Raw genomic sequence first — 21,940 nt, 5'->3', positions numbered from 1 at the left:
TGAGTAATTTCTTGCTTCTTTTTACTTTTACATGAGTAAAAATGTCAAAGTATTGCTGCTACTCTTATTAGAGTATCTTATCTGATTTTAATTATTTTTAATTCAAACCTGCTCAGACATGTCGACAAAATTAAATATTATTCCCTATGTCTGAAGATTAATGTTCAGCCTGGTGGAGGAATAAATTTCCTTTTTCTTATTATTGAGTGAGTTTAAAATAGCAGCTCTTTGCCTTCTATTTCTAGAAATCTCCTAGCTGCGATCTGATTGGCTGAAGGCCCTGCCAATCACCGTGTCCTTGCCGCCCACTTCCGGCAGGCTCCAGTGGCGCTACACTTTTCAGTTGTTTTTATAAGCCGAGGCCAAACTGACAAATTAACAGGTATGTGTACTGTGTAATTGTTCGTGTCAGAGTGTAAACACGTGTTTGCGTGTAAACGTGTCAGTGTCATGAGCTAAGCTCGGCTTCAGATCACTGTTAACTGTCTCCAGATGCGATGCTAGTAGCTAGTTAGCCGTTAGCTGAGACTTTGTGAGGAGCGTTGCGGCTGACAGCGAACCTGAAACAGGTTATCGTTTCTGTCACAACCTCTGTTGCGGTTATGTTCGGCTCCACCGAGTGGTTTTAAAGAACTGTCCGTCTTACAGGTCGTGTTTGTGGCAGTCTGTGATGCTCGCAGGGAGGCGGGGCAGCAGAAACGTCGGACCGACGGTGGAAACATGACTGCTGAGTAACATTTTGTTACCTTTTTCTGCTCAGTATGAACAGCGAGGAGGAATTTTTTGACGCTCAGACAGGTGAGACTGGCTAACAGAGGCGTGGAATCGTTATGGTTTCTCCTAATGTCTCAGTGAATGAAATGGGTTTTCTGTTTCTTTAAACTTCCCTCATCCCAGGACTGGAGTCTGATGATTCCGGTGAGGTCAGTTTCAAAGATGCCCTGGTGTTTGACAGCAACGAGGGGACCGATGGCAGCAGCGAGCAGGAGAACGGGGTGTGGGAGCGCAGGTGGGAAAATATCAATTAACTCAGTTTATTTATATTACTCCAACTCATGACCCATCATCTGAATGCAATTTACAGCAAAAAAAAAGGAGTTTCAATCCCATCATTGATGCCAAATTGGTGTTATCAAAGTGTTTTCTATCTAAAGAACTCCAGCAGTTTGCATTAAATTACTATTGAATCTCAATGAATGTGGCTATTTTATCGTTCAATTTGTACGGGTTCATCATGCAACATAAAGCTGCTTTTTATCTACAATAATTTTATGTGCAGATTTGAATTTGTTTTTGCTTTTTGTCTAAACTAGATACTTAAATCAAACAGTCAAGTTTATTTACTTAGCATATTTCAGCAGTTCAAAGTGCTTTACATCATGAAAACGGATGAAAACACATAATAGAGTCAACAGTTGTAAAAGCAAATAACAGATGTTGCATTTTGTAATCATCATCACCACACATCAAATGTATTGGTCAACATTCCATTTATTATGGTTTAAAATTGATTCTAAACTGGAGTGTTAGCCTTATTTAAAGGAACTCAGTGTTTCAGCTGTTTCCTGGAAGTTTGTTCCAGATTTGAGGTGCATAGAAGCTGAAAGCTTCTTTTCAGTGTCTATTTGGTCATTTGTGTCTTACAGTCAATCTTCAGAAAACAATATACTTTAGGACTAATATTTTAATGCTAACCAAGTCCAGTCAGTTGTCACAAACAAGCTTCATTTATAAGTTTTAGGCAAGATATTGATTTAGTAAAGAGCTGAAGAAAGTCATGCTTTTGTAACATGAACAGAAGTCATGACATGAACAATAATATATTAGAATATTATTGAAAAGTTAAATTATTTCAGCATCTCTCATGTAATTACACAGAGACTGATGTTTTTAAACCTTTCTTTTTGGCAATTATGATTTATTTTCCACGTACAGATAATGAAAACACAACATTTAAGATCTGAATATTTAATCAGACCAATTAAAATATTTGTCTCACTCTTGTACTCAACCTTCTGATCTGATTTTATTTACATGATGGATTTACATTTTACAGCAGCTGCTCTGATTATTTGGAGTAATTTAGCTTCTGATGTAGAAACGTTTTTATCTTGTGAATGAGAGTTGTGTCTAAAGTAAACCTTATCTGAGGGTTTTTGGCACAAAAAAGTAGTAAATTTTTGCCTTAAACCGAGTTAAAGGCTGAAATATGAAAGAAGGAGCTGAGCTTGCTGAATGTTTCCAAAGTGAAAATTGATTAAAAACTAAATATCCTGTTACAGTGAACATAAACAAAGAAGAGATTTGATCAGTCAGTGTGGAGTCCACTGAGTTCTTTCCTGGAAACGGTGTAAAAATAAATAGGCGGCGGTGCATGCAGAGAGCGCAGCGTCGCAGGATTCAGTCGGGTTTTGTTTACAACACAATGAGGTTACAGGATGAGATTTCCTTCAGACCCAAAATACAAAATATGGTTGTGACCATCATAAACAGCCCGGCGTGCAGCAGGAGGAATCACTAGAGAACGACAAAGATTCAGAGATAAAGAAGGCTTTTTACCTGTCTTTACCGGCTCATTTATTCACGTCTTAGCTTGTTTGTGACAATTAATACAAACATTCAGAAAACCTCTGAATGTTTGTGTTAATAGAAGGTAACTGTTGGTAATGTCTTGTATAACAAAAGTAATCTGTAAACTGTTTGAATACAGGAATGTCTTCAAACAAGTTTTGATTTGAGAAAACTTTTTAGTGCATTTTAAGTTTAAATGGATAAAAAAAAAATTGTTTTCATTCATGTGGAGCTACCATTACTTAAAATTGAGTGTGATGTAATTAAAAATTAATACGAGAATAAAGTCATGATGTTATCAGAATAAAAGCATAAGAATAGAAGAAAAAAGCTGATAGTATCAAGATCTGACGTGACCAAAATGACAAGTTTGTGTTTCTTTCTTCAAAATAAACTATTTTGTTTTCACAATAGCCTCAAAGTCCTGCTGCTGATAATTTGATTTTGATGTTTTAAGGATTAAATATTTCCTTATTTATTAAACCAATGCAAAAGTATAAAGTTATCTATTAAATCACAAGATGCTCAACATTCCTCATTTTAATTTTTGTTATTTTTTATGTGGAGTTCTCATAAAATTACCACTTTATTCTCCTAATATTTATTCCGGTAATGTTACAACTTTATTCTCGTAATTTAAAAGTAATAATTCTCAGCCTGGCTTTAATGCTTCTTTAATTTTTTTTTTTTGGCTGCTTTTTAGCAGTTTTTTAATATCCTTTTGTCTAAATGTGCGCCAGGAAAGCCCTGCCTGGAGAAACAATCTCCAGGAGCAATTTCAGTGTGTGGAGCATATTGAAGAAATGTGTTGGAATGGTGAGTCCCAAAAAACCCCAAACTCATCCAAAGGGTAGCAGAGTTGTGTGAATGCTAAAGTTTTCTCACAGCTTTATTTCGTAATTGTTGAAAAGTGACATTTCCAGTTATTTCTGACAGTGTTTTGCCATAATTACGAATGAATTTAATTTGCCTCCGATCGCAGGAGCTTTCCAAAATCGCGATGCCGGTTGAGTTTAACGAGCCGCTGAGTTTTCTCCAGAGAATCTCGGAGTACATGGAGCACACTCACCTCATCCACAAAGCCTGCAGCCTGTCGGACGCCGTCGACCGCATGCAGGTAGGGACGCGATTATTTCCTCTGGAAAGAATCGCAGTTTAATCACAAATTAAACTGATCTAGATGAGCTGTTTGGCTCCAAAACCTGCAAAACTTTTCTTTAATGATCCGTGAGAAAATATTTTTTTCTTATTGAACGAATCGCTGCTTATTTTCTTCTAAGATATGTTGACATATTAAATACAAAGGTGAAGGAAGCAAAAACATTTATCCAGAATCAAGTCCTTATTTTATCATCTCTGACCCGTCCCGTTACATTTAATGTGTATTTATTGAGATGAAGGGTGTAAAATGCAGCAATTTTTTTTTTTTTTGTCAGAAAAGCATTACTCTCTTTTTCTAATTATTATTATTATTATTATTATCTTTAATCCCTGAACATTAAATTCTCTTAGCACAGCCAAATAAATAAAAAAATTATTCATAAGTTGAGATAATTACAGATTTAAAACAAATGTAACGTTCTATTAATGCTTATGGAACAAATATGTAGAAAAAGCAGTCAAAAAAGAAAACTAAGCATCTAATTAATTAAAATTACCAGGTTATTGTGACAACATTGACCCAGAAGCTGAATATCTGTGACATATTTGAAGTCTCTGATTTACAACACAGCTTCTCTTCACCTGTTTATCAGCTAACGTTAGCCAGCGTTAGCCAGCGTATCACATTTTAAAGAGGCAGAGAGTTTGTTTTCTTACAGCATCTTTATCTGCCACTGAAATTATGCACGTCAGATGTGAAGTGGCGTGATTGGGGTAAAATGGTTCTGATCCGGTTCTCGTCTGGGTCACAGGTTGTTGCTGCGTTTGCCGTTTCCGCTGTAGCATCTCAATGGGAGAGAACTAGAAAGCCATTTAATCCTCTGCTGGGGGAAACGTATGAACTCATACGGTAAAACCCTACATATATTTATCCTAATATCTACCAGCGTTTCTAAGATTCTGCGCCTGTTTTCTGACTGATTTGTGTGTTTTTTGTTATTTTAGGGAGGATGAAGGATACAGATTGATCTCTGAGCAGGTGAGCCATCATCCCCCCGTCAGTGCCTTCCACGCTGAGTCTCTGAAGCAGGAGTTTGAGTTTCATGGCTCCATCTGCCCAAAGCTGAAGTTCTGGGGTAAAAGTGTTGAAGCTGAGCCTCAAGGCACAATGACGCTGGAGTTATTAAAGTAAGCTTTTACTCACTTTTTTCATTCATTTTTGTTGTGCATATTGTTGCTTTTATTTGTAACGCTGCAACTGATTATTATTTTAGCAATTCTGTTGGTTAATCAGAGCAAAATTGGCACATTCTACAGGATTTTCATTTAACCATTTAAGTCTTTTTTAGAATATTAAAATACATTAAAATATGCAAATAATTAATTTTTTAAATGAGAAAAGAAGCATTTCATTATTTATGTTTTTTGATTTTTCATCTTAAACCTTTGTTTCAAATGATGTTTTCCCCAAAACAACTCAAGTGGCATCGTTTAGTTTATCTGGTTCAAATTCACTAAAGAAATGCATATTATTGCATTTTATGTAACAAAATGTTTCTTTTCTTATTTAAAAAAGAAACTGATTTGTTCATTTGAATATTTTAATGCGAATAAAATATATATTAATGCAAAAATATTTTACATTAATAAACAAACAAGCAGTAATTAAGCTGTTTTTTTCTGCAAATGGCTTTCTTTTTGAGTCTGTATACTCCAGCTTACTATTAATCGATTACTAAATTAGTTGATGATTATGACAATAATTGATTAATCGTTTCAGATTGAGCTAGCTAAATATGATGCTAGTTGTTCAGGAAGCAGCTTCGTATTTAATCTCAATGTGGAAGTTTGGATCTTTCTTGGATTATCAGGACTGATGCTGTATTTTTACTGTAGACATAAAGAAGCGTACACCTGGACGAATCCAATGTGCTGCGTTCATAACATCATTTTGGGGAAACTCTGGATCGAACAGTACGGAACAGTGGAAATAGTCAACCACAGGTACGGTTACTGATGCTGGAAAAGCTTGTTGTGAGTTTTTATCCCTCATTAATGCTGCCTTGATTCCCTCAGCACTGGAGATAAATGCATCTTGAACTTTAAACCCTGTGGGATGTTTGGAAAAGATCTTCACAAAGTCGAAGGATTTATCCAAGACGAAAGGTGAGAACAGGAGCAGGTCGGGTACCAGGGCTGGGCGATTAACCCATTTTATCTATTCATTTCATTTTTGGGTTTTCAAAGGTTTAAATTTTGGAAAATATGGATTCTCTCCCCCACCCATCATTGCACTTGTTGGGTTTCCATAGTTACGAGTGATGCCAGCTCACCAAGGCAGCCATCTTGTTTAAGCTTCTATTTATTTGGACTTTGATATCAGATCAACTCGATGACAAAGTATTACGGCCAGGATACAAATATTTTTTTATTATAAGAATAAAATCATAATATCAGGAGAATTAAGTTATTTTTTATCACAACTCCTGCACAACCCACGTATTGAGGCCCTGGTCCTCATGGCGGTGGTCGCAGGCTCGATTCCCACCTGGTGACATCTGCCGCATGTCTTCCCCCTCTCTGATTACCCTCCTTCCTGTCAAAATACTTTCAAATATAGGCCACTAGAGCCAACAAAACCTTTAAAAAAAAACGATCTTTTTCCTATAATAATCGCCCAGCCCTCCTGAATCCGGTCTCAGGCATAAAGTGTGATTGTTTGTTTTCTGAACTGATCGCGTCGCTGCGGTCGGACCAGTAAGAAGAAGAGACGCGTCATCTACGGGAAGTGGACGGAGAGCATGTACAGCATCGACCCCAAGCTTTATGAAACAAAGAAGGCAGAGAAGAAGACGGGGAGCGACCCACAGAAAGAGGTGAGAAACCTTTGAGCCGATTTCATTTCTCTCACCTCGTCTGCAGAGCAGAAAAGCCTCCCGTCACTCCGGCTGGAGACCCGGCTGATCACTCATCATCTGGGACTAATTTACTGTCTTTGCCAGTTTTTGCTCTGTTAATATTCACAACCCTTCCGAAACGTTTCCAACAGCTGAAGCTGCGTGGTCTCCATCCGGCGGGAAGGGAGCGTTTCTGCAAACTCATGCGATTGTCAGTAACCTGTTTTACGTGTCACTGACTCTGTTTTCTCAAACGGCATCTCTTCCTTTCACAATAACACGCAGTGGCGTTAGCGTAAGGTAAGGTAATAGCGTGTTTGATATCTCTAGTGTGCTGCTGCTGTTGTCTAGTTATGTTTACAGTGTACTTGTTTGACTAGATCATTGCCAGCACCTAAACCATGATGTCTTGCAATGACATGCCGTTGTTGCTTGAAACGTTTTGAGTTTGTGGCAACCGTAGTTCCCATGATTCACCTGTTTGCACTGAACCGTCCGCTCGGTTGGTTTGGCCTCGACGGTTTGAACGTGACAGCTTTTTAAAAAATCTTTCTGTGTGTGTAGGGATGTAGCTATGAAGTGGAGGAGGACGACGAATTGCCAGAAGGTCAGGATACGGTGACTGTGATACCAGGAAGTGCCTTACTGTGGAGGATAACGCCGCGGCCCAGTCACTCAGCGCAGGTCGGCTCTAAACTCTGCCTCCATCACAGGAATCAGAAACATTTTGCAGTTGATCTCGAGGATTTAAAGTGTTCACCTTTTAATTGATTAGTCACGTTATCAATCTGTCAGCGCTGAACCTCAGCACCTGCCAGCAGGGCAGGTTCATCCGTTCTGCACTTTCGAGTAAAAATTACTGACGACTCATCGTCTGTTTTTCATCTCAAAGTCCTGGACTTTATCAATGTCTTTGATAACAGAGGCTAATTTTGCTGATGCTATCAATATTATTGTCTCTCAAACCACAATGCGTCTTTTTTATATATATATTCAGTGGATGTGAAATGTTTTGTTATTTACTGCTGAATCTGAGATAAGTATTTACACCCTGACCTAAAACCGATTGCAGAAGTCTGAGAAGATGTTTGGAAAGTTTGGAGTCTCTGGTTTGAGTCTTGCCTAGAGAGCGGGTTCAGCTTTATGTCAGTAAGTAACTTTTCACCAAATCTGACAAAAATCACATGTGGGGTACCACAAGGCTCATTCCTGGACTCCCTCTAATTTAATATGTACATGCTCCCATTAGCTCAAGTTATAACAAGTAATGAGATTAGCTACCACAGCGACACAGATGATGCACAATGAACCCATATAGACTTTGAGTAGATGCTTAGAACAGATAAATGTGTGGATGTTACATAACAGAAACTGAAGTTTTGGACCTAAAGAGGAACGATCTAGAGTCAACGCACAACTTCAGTTATTGCAGCTGGAAACTGGAAATCTGGGAGTAGAGATGAACTCTGACCTGAACCTTCAGAGCCACATCAAGACGGTTACAAAGTCAGCCTTCTATCACCTGAAGAACATTTACAGGATTAAAGGATAAAATATGCCAAGAAGTTCTAGAGAAACTGATCTATGTGTTTATCTTTAGTCGTATTGATTACTGCAGCAGCGTCTTTCTCGCAAATAAACCTGAAATGACTGAAAAGTTGCTGGAGCCAGTCACAAATGATTTGTAAATTAGTAATTTAAACAAACAAACCAAAACATTTAATAGGTTACTGTGTCCTTCTGGAGCACATTTTTAGTTTCGTATTGACTGTAGTGAGTTTATTTGGTTTGTTGGGGGATCGTTGACCCAGTGAGTGTAAAAGTTTCGGGCGTCTTGTGTTTTTTCTTTTTGGTAGATGTATAACTTCACCAGCTTTGCTGTGACGCTGAACGAGCTGGAGCCCGGCATGGAGAGGCTGCTGCCGCCAACGGACTGCCGGCTGAGGCCCGACATTAGAGCCATGGAACATGGAGACATGGGTAAGTCGACAAAACAAAAACCTTTTGATGTTTTATTAATTTGCTTTATTACTCTTGATTCTTCTGCTTTCGTCAGACTTAGCCAGTGCAGAGAAGGAGCGATTAGAGGAAAAACAGAGGGCTGCACGCAGAGAACGATCAGAGGGTGAAGAGGAGTGGTCGACCAGGTCAGAGCTAACAGCTGCCAGTCTTCTTTAGTCTGATACCCCTAAATAAAATCCAGTGCAACCAGTCGCCTTCCTACATGACCTTATTCTTAAAGTCTGTTCCTCGGGTTGTAACATGGGAAATAATTTCACTGGAACTGGAACGTTTTCATCAATACTGACGTAAAACAAACTCCTATATCTTGCTGAAAAGTTACTTGTAAATTAGTTTTGTCTTATTCCAAGTGTAATAAAAGATTTGCACAAGAAACTGGGTAAAAATACTTGGTGATAATTTTTGTTTTTACACAGTATCCATACAATTAAATTTGAATTATTTAAGAAATTGTTAAAAACCATTTATTGGTACCACTTTCCTTTTCACTGACACTGAAATTGTTTCATGTCGTAAATGTGGGTGTTGCTGTTTGACCTCTGATGACCTCAGGAAACTTTTTATTAATATCTTTAAAGTGATAGCAGCACAAACAAAAACTTCCATTTTGTTAGAGCTTCACTCAGTTCTTGTGTTTCAGTTAAAACGTTCGCTGATGTCTGTAGAGTCATTATTAATTAAAAAGATCAAAGGTAAATTGTTTTGTATCTCCAGGAACTTTTGATTTCTCTCTAAAAGCAGGTTTCGTCTGTTTCCCTTCAGGTGGTTCCGGATGGTAACAAACCCTTTCACCGGAGCCGAGGACTGGCAGTACGCAGGCGGATACTTTGACAGGAAGTACACGGACTGTCCCAACATTTACTGACACAAAAAAAGACAAAGAAACTCTGTGTTTCTGGAAAATGTTCACTTTATTTCTCTGCGACTTGAAAACCGGGCAGGTTACTCAGACCGGCACTGTGTCTCTGTTAGAGCAAACCGTTAAGAGACTGTGAATGTGCTCTGTGGGAGAGCTTTAGAGAAATGTTGACGTCAGACATCTTCATCATTATTTACCCTAAATGCTCGTCATTTAAGGGTTTTAATCCAGCCACCGGTGGGAGCTCTGCAAAACACAAACGAGCTGCAGAAGCGTTTTAGTTCACTTCATGTTGCATTTAAATATCAGGGATTATTTAAACACATCCGCTACTTTTATATAACCGACTCTGAAATTAGATGTCTATTTTATTCAGCACTATGTATCTTTAAAATGTCACAAGTGTTTCTGTGAATAGAGATAAAAAAAAAACACAAGCTGCTTTTAACCATGTTTACGTTTATCGTAAGCAGATATTGTTGGTACAAATATATAGTTGTGTTTAGAGAACAAAAAATATAAAAATACAGTGGTGCTTGCATGTTCACCAAGATGCTAATAGACAAGTTAGAGCCATAAAATAATGATTTCCTGCACTGAGTATAGAAACATTTATGGACAAACTCTCTGAGTTTGACACTTGCTGCCTCTCACCTTTATGCTCTGAAACAGAAACACAGTGTCAGAAATCCAGTTAAGAAAACTAAATGATTATTAAGCTTCTTCTCCTTTTTCTAAACCTTTAAACGTGGAGCCGTGGAGCCCCCTAGAGGACAAATTAAAAAAACTATTTTGCGTTCTCTAGCGATAAATTAGCAAACACACCGGGTCTATTTTTTATACGAAAACATTCTTAGATCTTTGGTGCAAAAAAAAAATTTAAAATGAATCTATTGCTGTGTGTTTGTTTGTAAACCAATCAGACTACCAGTATGAAAAACACAATCAAAACATTCAGATGACTGTGAAAATAACTCAAAAATAGTCAAAATAGTTTAGATGTATTTTTCTTTCCTCCTTAGAGAAAGTTTCTGTTTATTTCTTAGAAGGGATGGAAAACCCATGTTTGACCTGCTTTGCTTTCTTACAGCAGAAAATATTTCAGTATTCAAGTGTGTACATTATTTCAAAGGGAAAAACATCCCCCTTGTCGCTTAGGGGGCTCCGTACGGAGCAGAATGTTGGCATGGATGTGTTTTTTTTTGTGTGGAAAATTTAAGCTAATTTGCACCTTTAAAATGATGCCAAACTGTCTCTTAGTTGAAACTCAACAAAAGCGTCAAAAGAAAAGGGAAATGTTGCTTTGAGAGCGTCTGTGCGCTCTGGATAAATGCTGGGTTTCAAAAGGAGAGCTTTCCCTGCATGACAGAGAAAGCTTTAAGTTTCCGTGCGGAAGCCTGCGCTTCATTTTCAGCCTCGCCTCGTGACCCCGGGTCGCTGCAGACGCTGTGTACCTATGAACACCGACCCATCCTCTCCGCCCTCCTGAAATGTGAACCCTCAAACTCTGATTTCCCCTTCAGATGCGCCGAGTGCTGAAAGTAACACACTAAATAAGTAGATGCTACAGCAGATTTTTGTTGCTGTTGAGCATAAAAGCTGCACATTTGAGAGCTCACAGTCCTATGCACTTATATGTACAGTGAGAGTTTTCCTTTTACTCTGATTTTTAAAGCACTTTTGAAGCCTGCAGGTTCAATCTGACGGATATTTTCATCCTTTTACCCCCATGTCTCTTTACTTTGTTGATGATGTTTACACTGTTTGTTCTTTTCCTCCTCTCTTCGTACTGTTACCCAAAACCATATGCATACAAGCATATTTAAATAATAAATTATGGACTACAAAATGAGCTGCTTCGTTGTGGTTTTTAAGCGTTCATGGTGTTCAGTCAGAAAATGAATAAGAATAAAATAAGTGTTTCAGTTAGAAAATGAGTTGTTTTCTCTTGTTTACTTTTGTTTTAAATTAATTTTTGTATATAGCTGTTTATTTTTTTATTACTATATGATGCTGAATAGATTTTTCATTTTATGGAAATTAAATTGGGTAGAACTGGATAGAATTAAACAGTTTTTTTAAATCTTAAATACAAAATGTATACATTTTTATACAGTTTTGGCTTAATTGAAGTTGGAGTGTGTTGTTTTTACAGCAGACATACTCCAGTTAATGATTAATCAGTTACTAAATTAGTTTATTTCTAAAAAATTTTGATTTAGAATAAATTTATTTTTACTTTCAAAGTATTCACTTAAGGTTAGATTCTTTAGCTTGTTATGTTATGTATATTTTGTATTTATTATTTTCCATATACTTAAAGTATAAAGGAAAAAATACATATTGACATAAAAAATTCTTATTTTAAATAAGGAAAAATAAAAAGTGACAAGTTTTGGTGCATTTTCCCCAGCTTTTTAAAGTCTAAATGTAATGTTGCTTTATCTGTCTTTTTGTTAGCTTTAATTTTATTTATTTATTTATTGTATTTAACAAAAAAGTCATATAAAACATTTTTGGTTATGTTTTTAGCCTTTTTATCAAATTTATTACATTTTATAAAGAAATCACTTCCATATAATTCAATTTAAAAAAATGTAAATATTGATAATGACATTAATACTTTTTGATAATATTTTTACATTATAATAGTCAAAGTTTAATATGATTTGTAAAATTTTAGTTTATTCACTAATTTGTCTAAAGTATTTTTCAGTATTTTTCACAATTAGGGAAAATAAGAAATTAATTTGGAAAACAATCTGCATCTTAGTGCATTTTTAGCCTGGTTTAACCTCGGAGTAATGTTTGTATTGGTTACATTTATTTTCATTCAGCTGCTGATGTAAAACACGCATCAAACTAATTACGTAGTAAAAATAAAATGATAGCATACATTTATTTTATTAACCTTATTATATCTTTTAGTTTGACGTGTTTAGTGTTAGTCTAATTTAATTATATTACACTGCCAGCGCTATAATAAATATAAATTTGATTTACTTCTGTGTCTTCTAGTTTGACGTGTCAACCTAACTCTGTTATCTCTACCGAACATGCGCAGCAGGTTTAAACACCCTCATGTTGACGCTCGGTTGAGCCAATCAGAACGAAGCTCCGCCGCTGGTCAGCCAATCACAACAGGCGTCGCAGACTTTTGCGGTTTTGCAGCTGAAGGAAAATTTCGACAGAAATGTGAGTATAAATGGTGTTTTTATCCGGGTTTCTGGTCTACATTACGGCTCTGGCTGCATGGTAAGTCGGTGGGGGTGAAATGTGAAGCCGCAGCCGAGCGGTGACGGCTCGGAGCTGGAAACAGACCTCTGTGTGCAGGATGCAGAGTCATGTCCGTCTGCGGCAGGACTCCGCTCCAGTTCATCTGTGTTTATGGGAGAACTGGGACAAGTCTGCTTCCAGTTGGATTCACACTCGTATATCAGTTTCCACAGAATAGTCCGACAAAGATAAAATGTGTTTTTTATTGTAGGCTGTGAAAGAAAAGCACATGAGACTTTAAACATCATAAGTATTTTTAAATTTTTAATATCAAACCTGTTTTCATTCTTAATCTTACAGCTTGAATCTCATTCAGAGGACTTGATCTTAGTATGTTGCATGCAAAATTCATTTACTGCGTTGATAAGTGTATATAATTGAAAGGTTCAGGTATATTTGACTAATATACTTGTCAAATATCAAACCAATAAGTAAAAATAATGCTTTGAAGCTTTGTTGCAGAATTTCTGTGGAGCTAAATTGGGGCCATTAAAATGCGTTTATAATCAACATTTTTGAAACAGAAAAAAATGTAAACTAAAAAATATTGAAACTGAAGAAATCTGTTTTAGAACTTTAAGAATTAAAACATTTGAATTAAAAAAATTAACTAAAACTTAAACTACCTTTGAGATTCAAAGTTTGTTTTTTATTTCAGTTTCAAAATTATTTTTAACAAATTTTATGACCCCAGATTGTCTCTTTATATTTCTTCTTCAATCCTTTCAGTTTAATGGGTTCAAGTTTCACATTGAGGAGTAACAATACTGGAAAAAACACTTAAAAGACCAGAAATTCACAAAATAAATCTGTAGATAATAGGATATTTGCTCTGGTTAAATATCCATCCACAGACTGGAGAAATTTAAACTTGCACCAGTTATTTTATAAGTTTGTTTCATGTAACGGCATATTAGGACCATTTTACAAAGAAAAAAGAGGAGTAAGTTTTAGCCAAAATTTGGGGATTTTTTTTTTCTTGTTGTTGGCAAAAAAAAATCACATTTTTGTGATTGTTTTAAAAAAAATTCTAGAAAAAAACAAGGAAATTTCTGAGCTTGAAAAGTAGAAGGTTTGTTTTAAATAACTCTGATTAATCTCATAATTTTTTTAGTAAAGAGAACAAGAAAATTTCCTAGTTTGAAAAGTTGAAAATGTTCGACTTTTTGAAATGTTCTTCGCTTTTCTTTTTCATTTTATTTTTTTTATTTTTAGAATATTTACAACTTTTGAAACTCGGAAATTTACTTTTTTCCCCCCCTCAAATTTCTGAGATTAATCTCAACATTTCTGAGTTTTTTCCTAGCAAATTTTTGACTTTTCAAAGTCAAAAGTTTTTGTCTTTTCTAGAAAATTTTTGTGATGTATAGGTAGAAATGTACTCATTTTCTTCTAGCCACAATGGCCCCATAACACCATCGTAGTTTTATTAAACAACAACCCTGTATTTCAAGACGTCCATGTGCGGAGCCGTGGAGTTGTACCACCTTCCAGATGTTTGTGTCTCCCTTCCTGCAGCAAACCATCCTCCTCCTCATGGCGTCCGGCGCTCTGTTCCCCAGCCTGGTGTCCAGCTCCCGCGGCTCCTCCAGCAAATACCTGGTGGAGTTTCGGGCCGGTAAGATGACGATGAAGGGCAGCACGGTGACCCCCGACAAGCGTAAAGGTCAGGTCTATATCCAGCAGACGGATGACTCCCTCATCCACTTCTGCTGGAAGGATCGCACCACCGGGAATGTGGATGATGTAGGCAACAGAGTGGATTTTTAACCAAACTGACCTGCAGCTGGGTTTTCTAATATCACCTTGATTCCTCCGTTTAGGACCTGATTATCTTCCCTGATGACTGTGAGTTTAAACGGGTCAACCAGTGCACCACCGGACGGGTTTATGTGCTGAAGTTTAAAGCCGGCTCTAAGAGACTCTTCTTCTGGATGCAGGTTTGAAGCCAAAACACATCAAAATCTGTCGACTTCATCACTAATTTCCTCTTGGAACATTTTTGGCAACAATCGTCCTCCACAGACTGTCTGGAGGCTGTTTCATGCTATTTGGCACTTCCACTAAAAGTGGAGCTAATTTTTTGAATAGCAAAAACGATTAGTCGCAATAATCATGATTAACTGATTATTGAAATAATCGCCAACTAATTTAGTAATCAATTAATTGTTAACTTGAGTATACAAACTTAAAAAACAACATATATAGAGCAGTAATTGAGCCGAAACTGTAAATATGTTTTAGTCAAATCTCCTCTAGAGGCATAGTTTTACCCGGCTCAGATTTACTAAATGAATGCTGTTATTGCTTTTTCAGCAATAAAATTTTATTTTCATATTTAAAAAATAAATTGAATTATTTGTTTATTTGAGTCTTTTTATGTATTTCTAGTATTGTATAAAAAAGCTTAATTGATTAAATGAAAGATCTGCAGATTGTGTTTTTTTCTTTCCAATTAATCAATAAAATAATAGATATAAGGATGGATTAATCAGATGTGCATCACACTTTTCAGATATTTTTCTGTTGAAAAATTGAAAATGGTCATTCTTAAACTTAATTATTATCCACTTTGCATAGGTTTGTCAAATCCAAATCAGATGCATTGAAATTCAACAGCTGTGAATACTTTTATTCACTTTTATTATGACATCAATGAAAGTTACTTAAAACTTGTAGTGTGTTAGTTATTATTTTCTGTTTTCAGGAACCGAAAAACGATAAGGATGACGAGTACTGCCGCAAAGTGAATGAGTACTTGAACAACCCGCCCATCCCAGGCGCTCTGGGCAGCGGCGGCAGTGGAGGTCACGACCTTTCTGCGTTGGGAGGTAGAATAGCCAATAATTAAACTTTATGATGATAAACCCTCAGTTCTGTATGACATTTAATTCCTTTTTCTCTTTCTCTAAAGGCGAGGGTGGTCTGCAGAGCCTTCTGGGTAACATGAGTCACAACCAGCTCATGCAGCTCATCGGACCAACTGGACTGGGGGGGATCGGTACGTGAAGGCAACAGTGTGGAGATAATGTGTTGTAAACAATAAATTTATAATTAATTGTCATTTAATTGTTTATTAGATTAAATTACTAATAAAGTCCGTATAGACCGTCTTTTAGTGTTGTAGTTTGGCCGCCATCCAGCAGAGGGCACCGCTGGTCACCCGTAAGCGGAGCCGTTGAAGCAGATTAAAAATGGCGGCGGCGCCATTCTGTAACGGGAAAGAGAAACGGTCCAAACTGAATCCGGTGTATGCGGTTCTGTTTTGAAATATAAACATTCGACAAATTAAGTCATCACCTTTAATAGCGCTCATTTAGCCGAGTTGTCTGTCGGAACCCCGTCGACATTATCAATAAAAAATTACCGATTTGCAATGAAGACGAGGTGATGACAGAAAAGGTGTAGCGAAGAAAAATGGAAACATGGTGGGGGAAAAAATCCTCTCCATGAAGTTAATTCACTTCATGGGGCGAAGTTTGAACTTTCTTTAAAGAGCAACAGACGGTGATTCTGAATGGACACCTTGTCCTTCTCTTTTTTTTTTCTACTCTAATGTGAGAAAAGTACAATTTCCTGTTTGTTCAGTTTGATTTTTAATACAGCTGACAAAACAATGTTAAAAATATATATATATTATTAAAAAAAAAAAAATTCCCTTCTCACCCTCCGCGGGTGGTCTCTCTCTCTCTCTCTCTCTCTCTCTCTCTCTCTCTCTTCATCCTCTGAGCTCGGGTCCTCTACCAGAGCCCTGGGAGCTTGAGGGTTCTGCGCAGTATCTTGGCTGTGCCTAGAACTGCACATTTCTGGACTGAGATGTCTGATGTTGTTCTTGGGATCTGTTTGAGCCACTGCTCCACTATATATATATATATATATATATATATATATATATATATATATATATATATATATATATATATATATATATATATATATTAAATTCAGCATATTATGAAAAATGTAGCACTTTGTGTTATGGAAAGATGGCCGGTCCTCTTGATACAAGAGAAAGCTCAGGTTTTTAATAAAATGGTCGCTCATTTGATCAAGTTTAGATGAATTAATTGTTAACTTTAAGCTGCGATGTGTCTTTCTCCTGATGCCAGGTGGTCTGGGGGCTCTGGCTGGGCCGGGCTTGGCCAACCTCCTGGGCAGCAGCAGCAGCAGCAGCAGCAGCAGCGTTCCTGCAGTCAGCAACTCCACCACCAGGTGCCTCAGTGTGTTTTCATTATAGAAGCAGCTTCAACTGGAGGCTGACTCTCATCTGATTCCTGTTTTCCAGTCCGTCCACTGCCGTCACGCCGACCTCCACCTCCACCGCCAGCCGGCTGGGCTCCACCCAGGTGCCCACCACTCCCATCACCCCCCTGGCCACGTCTTCACCCTCCCCCACAGCCTCCACCCTCTCCATCCCTGCTGCGACCACCGCTGCAGCCGCAGCCAATCCCACGCAGCCCATCCAGCTGAGAGACCTGCAGAGCATCCTGGCCACCATGAACGTCCCAGCCAGCAGCCAGGGAGGTGAGGAGGGGAACATCCATCCATCCAATTATCTGATCATCCATCCATCCATCCATCTGATCATCCATCCATCCATCCATCTGATCATCCATCCATCCGTCTATCTGATCATCCATCCATCCATCTATCTGATCATCCATCCATCCATCTGATTACCTCATCATCCATCCATCCATCCATCCATCCATCCATCCATCCATCCATCCATCCATCCATCCATCCATCCATCCATCCATCCATCCGATTACCTGATCATCCATCCATCCATCCATCCAATTATCTGATCATCCATCCATCCATCTGATTACCTCATCATCCATCCATCCATTCATCTGATCATCCATCCATCCATCCATCCATCCATCCATCCATCCATTCATCTGATCATCCATCCATCCATCCAATTATCTGATCATCCATCCATCCGTCCAGGTTTTTTTTTCATTTAAATATTTACCTTAGAGTAAATATCTTGTGTAACTTGGTATTGAACCTTTTGATTTATACTTAAATAATTGACCAGAAAGAAGTGATTAAAAATTAGATTTTCAACCATCCAATCAGAAAAATGCCTCATTAATAGTTTCTAAAACATCAAATTGTGTAAAACCCAAACAGCTGCTGCGTCTCACCACAGCGCTCAGCGGCAAAAGCCTGACGTTTCTCAGATTTTTATTAAATTGGTTGATAAAAGCTTTTAATCATCAGAATGTCCGTTTGTTTACGACGGCGTTTTGTGGTGAATTTGTAGTCAGAAAGGGAAAAAGGATTTCAAAAAGGTTTCGCTGTACAAAAAGATAAAAACCAGTGTTGGTGTGTTTGCTTCTTGCAGTGGACCTGGCCAGTGTGTTGACCCCTGAGGTCATGGCTCCCATCCTGGCCAACCCGGAGGTGCATCAGAGGCTGATGCCCTACCTGCCGTCCGGCGAGTCGCTGCCGCAGAGCTCAGAGGAGCTGCACAACACGCTCAGCTCGCCTCAGTTCCAGCAGGTGCAAACCTCGTCCAGGAATCAAAACCCCGAGCTCGGCTCGCTTTTGTTCACCTCTAATATTTGTGCTTGGTTTTTGTGTCTGTTCAGGCTATGAGCATGTTCAGCAGCGCTCTGGCGTCCGGCCAGCTGGGGCCTCTGATGAACCAGTTTGGTCTCCCAGCAGAGGCTGTGGATGCCGCCAATAAAGGAGGTCAGTCTCTAAACCAGAGGTGTCCAAACCTTTTAATGTTCTCCAAAATCATCAGCTTGAAAGCGGGTCAAAGGAAAGTTATTTTTAAAAACTAAAATCACCAACAATAAACTAAACATTTTAACTTTGTTAGTCTTATTATTTCAAGCAAGTTTTTAAAAACAAAACACATAACACTTTATTTGAATGAACATGACAAATAACCAAGAATAAGATAATTAGCTTACCTCTACTTTTCGTTTTGAAAAGAAGTAGGAAAAACTGAGCACTAAAAACTAATCATCATAAAACACTTTCTGCATTTAGCCAAGTTTTAATACAGCAATTAAAAGCAGATTTAGGTGTAATTTGTTGCCATGACAATGGAAGGAAACCAAAAGCAATAATCACTTTGTGATCATTTTTGTAAATGGATTTTAATTTAAAACTTATTTTATTTTTTATTTATTTTATTTCCTTTATTTAACCAGGTAAACCCCATTGAGATCTAGATCTCATTTTCAAGGGGGACCTGGGCAACTTGTAGTTTTGTCCTGATTTATTCTTGAATTGTGGTCAGTGGGGCCACATAAAATCAGTCCAGGGGCCGCAAATGGCCCCGGCCCCCAGTTTGAACACCCCTGCTCAAAACGTAATACAGTCATGGCTCCAAATGTTTTTATGTTTCCAATGAAATTAAAAAAGATTAAACTGTAATTTTTACCCCAGAATAAAACGATTAACATCTGTACTTTTTTGCAAACTGAGATTTTACATTAAAACATTAATTTAACATTTCCCTAACCTGAATAATCTGTGGAATCTCTACAATATTTATAGTACTAACTGGTATTTTGTTTGGTCTTCATTTATTTTTATGCTACACTAGCACCACCTGCTGGTAGGTGCTGAAGCATCAACAGTGATGGTGCACTTTGCTCATTTATAGAGACTCATATAGTCATATTAAACAAATTAGATTATACTTTCAGATCAGGATTGTTTCAGATTAAAAGTTCTTTTTAAAATAATAACTTTCATTTGAAATAATTGAATAAGGTAATTTATAATAAGGTGTAAAATACTTTATTATCCCAAACAGATTGCTGTGGATGGTGATGCCGCTGGCAGGAAGAAGCTCCACTAGCAGTCAGTGTTTTGCAACAAATCAGAAAAGGCCTCTGACTGAAGACAGTTGTTTTATGACATGATGTGCTAACAGCTCATTTTCTGGGCAGCAGAGACGATATTCCACAGTAACAAGTCGTCGTTGGAAAGCGCTGCTAATCCATCTCATTTGCTTTTGCCGCTGCTCTTTAAATTTCTGTCTGGACGAACCGTGAGAAAGATGCTAGAGTCTGAGATGTGACTCTTACTCATTACGGCTGATAGAAGAGATTTACTCGTTTTTCCTTTATTCCTTGCTCAGTGTTTTAACCTCGTATTCAAAGATGTTTTATTTAAATTAATACTATTTGCTCACGTTTCCTTGTAGATGTGGAGGCTTTTGCCAAAGCCATGGAGACGGAGACGAAGTCAGACCAGGACAGCGACTCCAAAGACAAGAAGGACGACGACGAAGACATGAGTTTGGACTAAATGCTCCTTAAAGAAAGCTAACACTATTATTTATAACTATTTATTTACCTGTTGCTGCTTAGTTTCTGTTACTTAAAGATCAGGGGCCTCATGCATAAAGCGCGTGTGCTCGCAAAAAATGTGCGGCGTCATATTTTACGCACAAGTCGGCAGGTATAAAAATTAACTTTTTGTCAAGAGTTTGCGTAAATATACGCACACTTTTTCACTAGCGTGAAAATGTGCGGCAGCCACGCAAATTTTTTCTGTGGACAATATCAAACTTACAAAGCATCAAAACTCACCTAAAGGCACTGAAATCTGACGACATTCAGTTATTTAGACCAAGAAGCACCAAAACCGATGTTATTTCATGATTTTAATATTTTATTGTTTAAATGTAAACGATGAAACTGAACCGCATATAACACGCACACTCAATAAAGAAAATAAAAATAGAAGGATGTGAAAACTTCACTCGAATGTAAATAGTAGTTTTCCTCAGTTTTTGTCTCATGAAGATGAAACGTGTCGGTCTGTGAGCCGAAGCGCATGGACTGCATCTATGGAGTAATTTAATTCTGACTGGAAAAGGAAATGGGTTGGATCAGCAGATTAACTCAAACCTGCCGATTAAAAACAATCAACAGGTTTGATTATTTTTAAGGTGTGTATCATCACACATGTTCAGGTAGCGGTGACCTGCGCGAAGGTGGAGCGTTTGGCTCGGGTGGAGAACATCGCCAAGGGTTCAGAGGGAGCGATTGGTCATATTGATCTGCTGGGAAATGTTGTTGGTTTATGAACCTTTAGATTAATCCAGACTGATCATCCTGGATCTCTGAGCAGAACTTAGAGCCGTACGGTACCGGTACCGGTCCAGCTGCAGACATCCTTCAGCCGAGCCGCCCGCTTTGTGAATGCGCCTTTCTGGACAGAAAGCATCTTTATTCTCTAAATGTACTTCTGCACATGATTCCACTATTTAGAATAAACGTCCACTTTCCTCCGACGCTGGTCTGCCCGGCTGAAAGCGCAGCCGTTTATTTATTTGGATTTTTTTTTCCCTCTTTAAAATTTATTTTTATTTTTGTGAGGTGACCTTATGTGTCCTGAAAGCACCTTTTAAATAAAATATATAATTATAAATACTTGTACTGCTACAAACAAGGACGTTGCCATGGTTACTGCCTCACATGGTGGCAGACTTCCGGATATTTATACTAATTTGTATTTATGGGCGGACCAGCTGCTGTGCTCGATTTCCCGCAGATTGGGATGCACAAAGAAAAGGTGTGCGGCCACCACATGCGTGCGCACGGCTTTATGCATCCGAATTTTTTCGTGTGCCGCACTTTTCTAAGTTTTTCCGCACGCCAAGTTTTAGTGTGAAAACTGTGCAGGCTTTATGCATGAGGCCCCTGCTGTGGTAACTGTTGCTCCAGTCCCAGCTGATCCCATCTGTAGACATGACTCCATGTCTGTCTCACTGTGTTAACGTGTCCTTATCCCAGGAGAGTCTAAATTAAAACTTTGATTGATGCATTAATGACTCGCATTGTTTTGCAACAGATTGGGTGAAACTCGTCTTAAATTGGATTAAAAATCCATGAATTATCTGCTTACCTGAGATTAGGTGGTAGTGGCAGCAGCTCCAGGAGGGAAAACCAGACATTTGATATTTAATTTTATGTAAAGGGGAAGTATGTGTTCTCCAGGCACATAGTGACATTTTATAGTACAATTAAATAACATTACCTTCAGTTGTTATAAAAATGCTACATATTTCAAGTATGACTTAAAAGAAATTTGACTTTGTAATTTAACTCCTTGAAATTGGGCCTCTGTCTCTTTAAAAACTCCCGTTTCTGCCTTCAGGAAGTCATCACAACATGGCTCTTTTATTAACCCTTTAACATTTTTACCAGCGTTTCACTGAGAAGTAGCTCCT

The 21,940-nt window shown here is 37.9% G+C and overlaps 2 protein-coding genes across 4 annotated transcripts; both read left to right on the top strand.

The window, feature by feature from the left end:
- Window positions 1–276: 276 nt before the first annotated feature.
- LOC106916687 (oxysterol-binding protein-related protein 2-like) lies at window positions 277–11,299 on the top strand. Of its 2 annotated transcripts, none has more exons than XM_014985147.2 (14): window positions 277–382; window positions 649–798; window positions 898–1,009; window positions 3,312–3,387; window positions 3,554–3,688; window positions 4,485–4,582; window positions 4,678–4,860; window positions 5,569–5,676; window positions 5,749–5,838; window positions 6,431–6,548; window positions 7,134–7,253; window positions 8,426–8,549; window positions 8,626–8,716; window positions 9,354–11,299. In XM_014985147.2, exons 2-14 carry the CDS (start codon window positions 762–764, stop codon window positions 9,454–9,456), a joined length of 1,395 nt encoding a protein of 464 aa, XP_014840633.2. In that variant the 5' UTR covers window positions 277–382; window positions 649–761; the 3' UTR covers window positions 9,457–11,299. The 2 variants fall into 2 exon arrangements, with proteins under 2 accessions (XP_014840633.2, XP_014840642.2); XM_014985156.2 differs by lacking the exon at window positions 277–382 and adding an exon at window positions 402–569.
- Window positions 11,300–12,546: 1,247 nt separating this feature from the next.
- On the top strand, window positions 12,547–21,538 carry LOC106916722 (proteasomal ubiquitin receptor ADRM1-like). Of its 2 annotated transcripts, XM_014985206.2 has the most exons (10): window positions 12,547–12,645; window positions 14,245–14,472; window positions 14,550–14,666; window positions 15,434–15,557; window positions 15,641–15,727; window positions 16,836–16,938; window positions 17,012–17,250; window positions 18,083–18,240; window positions 18,330–18,432; window positions 19,907–21,538. In XM_014985206.2, the coding sequence occupies exons 2-10, from the start codon at window positions 14,263–14,265 to the stop codon at window positions 20,008–20,010; spliced, it is 1,245 nt and encodes a 414-aa protein (XP_014840692.2). In that variant the 5' UTR covers window positions 12,547–12,645; window positions 14,245–14,262; the 3' UTR covers window positions 20,011–21,538. The 2 variants fall into 2 exon arrangements, with proteins under 2 accessions (XP_014840692.2, XP_014840701.2); XM_014985215.2 differs by lacking the exon at window positions 12,547–12,645 and having other exon boundaries at window positions 13,492–14,472.
- The last annotated feature ends 402 nt before the right edge of the window (window positions 21,539–21,940 follow it).

The sequence above is a fragment of the Poecilia mexicana genome, unplaced genomic scaffold, assembly GCF_051168715.1.
Source record: "Poecilia mexicana isolate PSO_F unplaced genomic scaffold, ASM5116871v1 scaffold_7, whole genome shotgun sequence".
Taxonomy (NCBI): Eukaryota; Metazoa; Chordata; class Actinopteri; order Cyprinodontiformes; family Poeciliidae; genus Poecilia; species Poecilia mexicana.
This window is presented reverse-complemented; position numbering and strand designations above follow the sequence as displayed.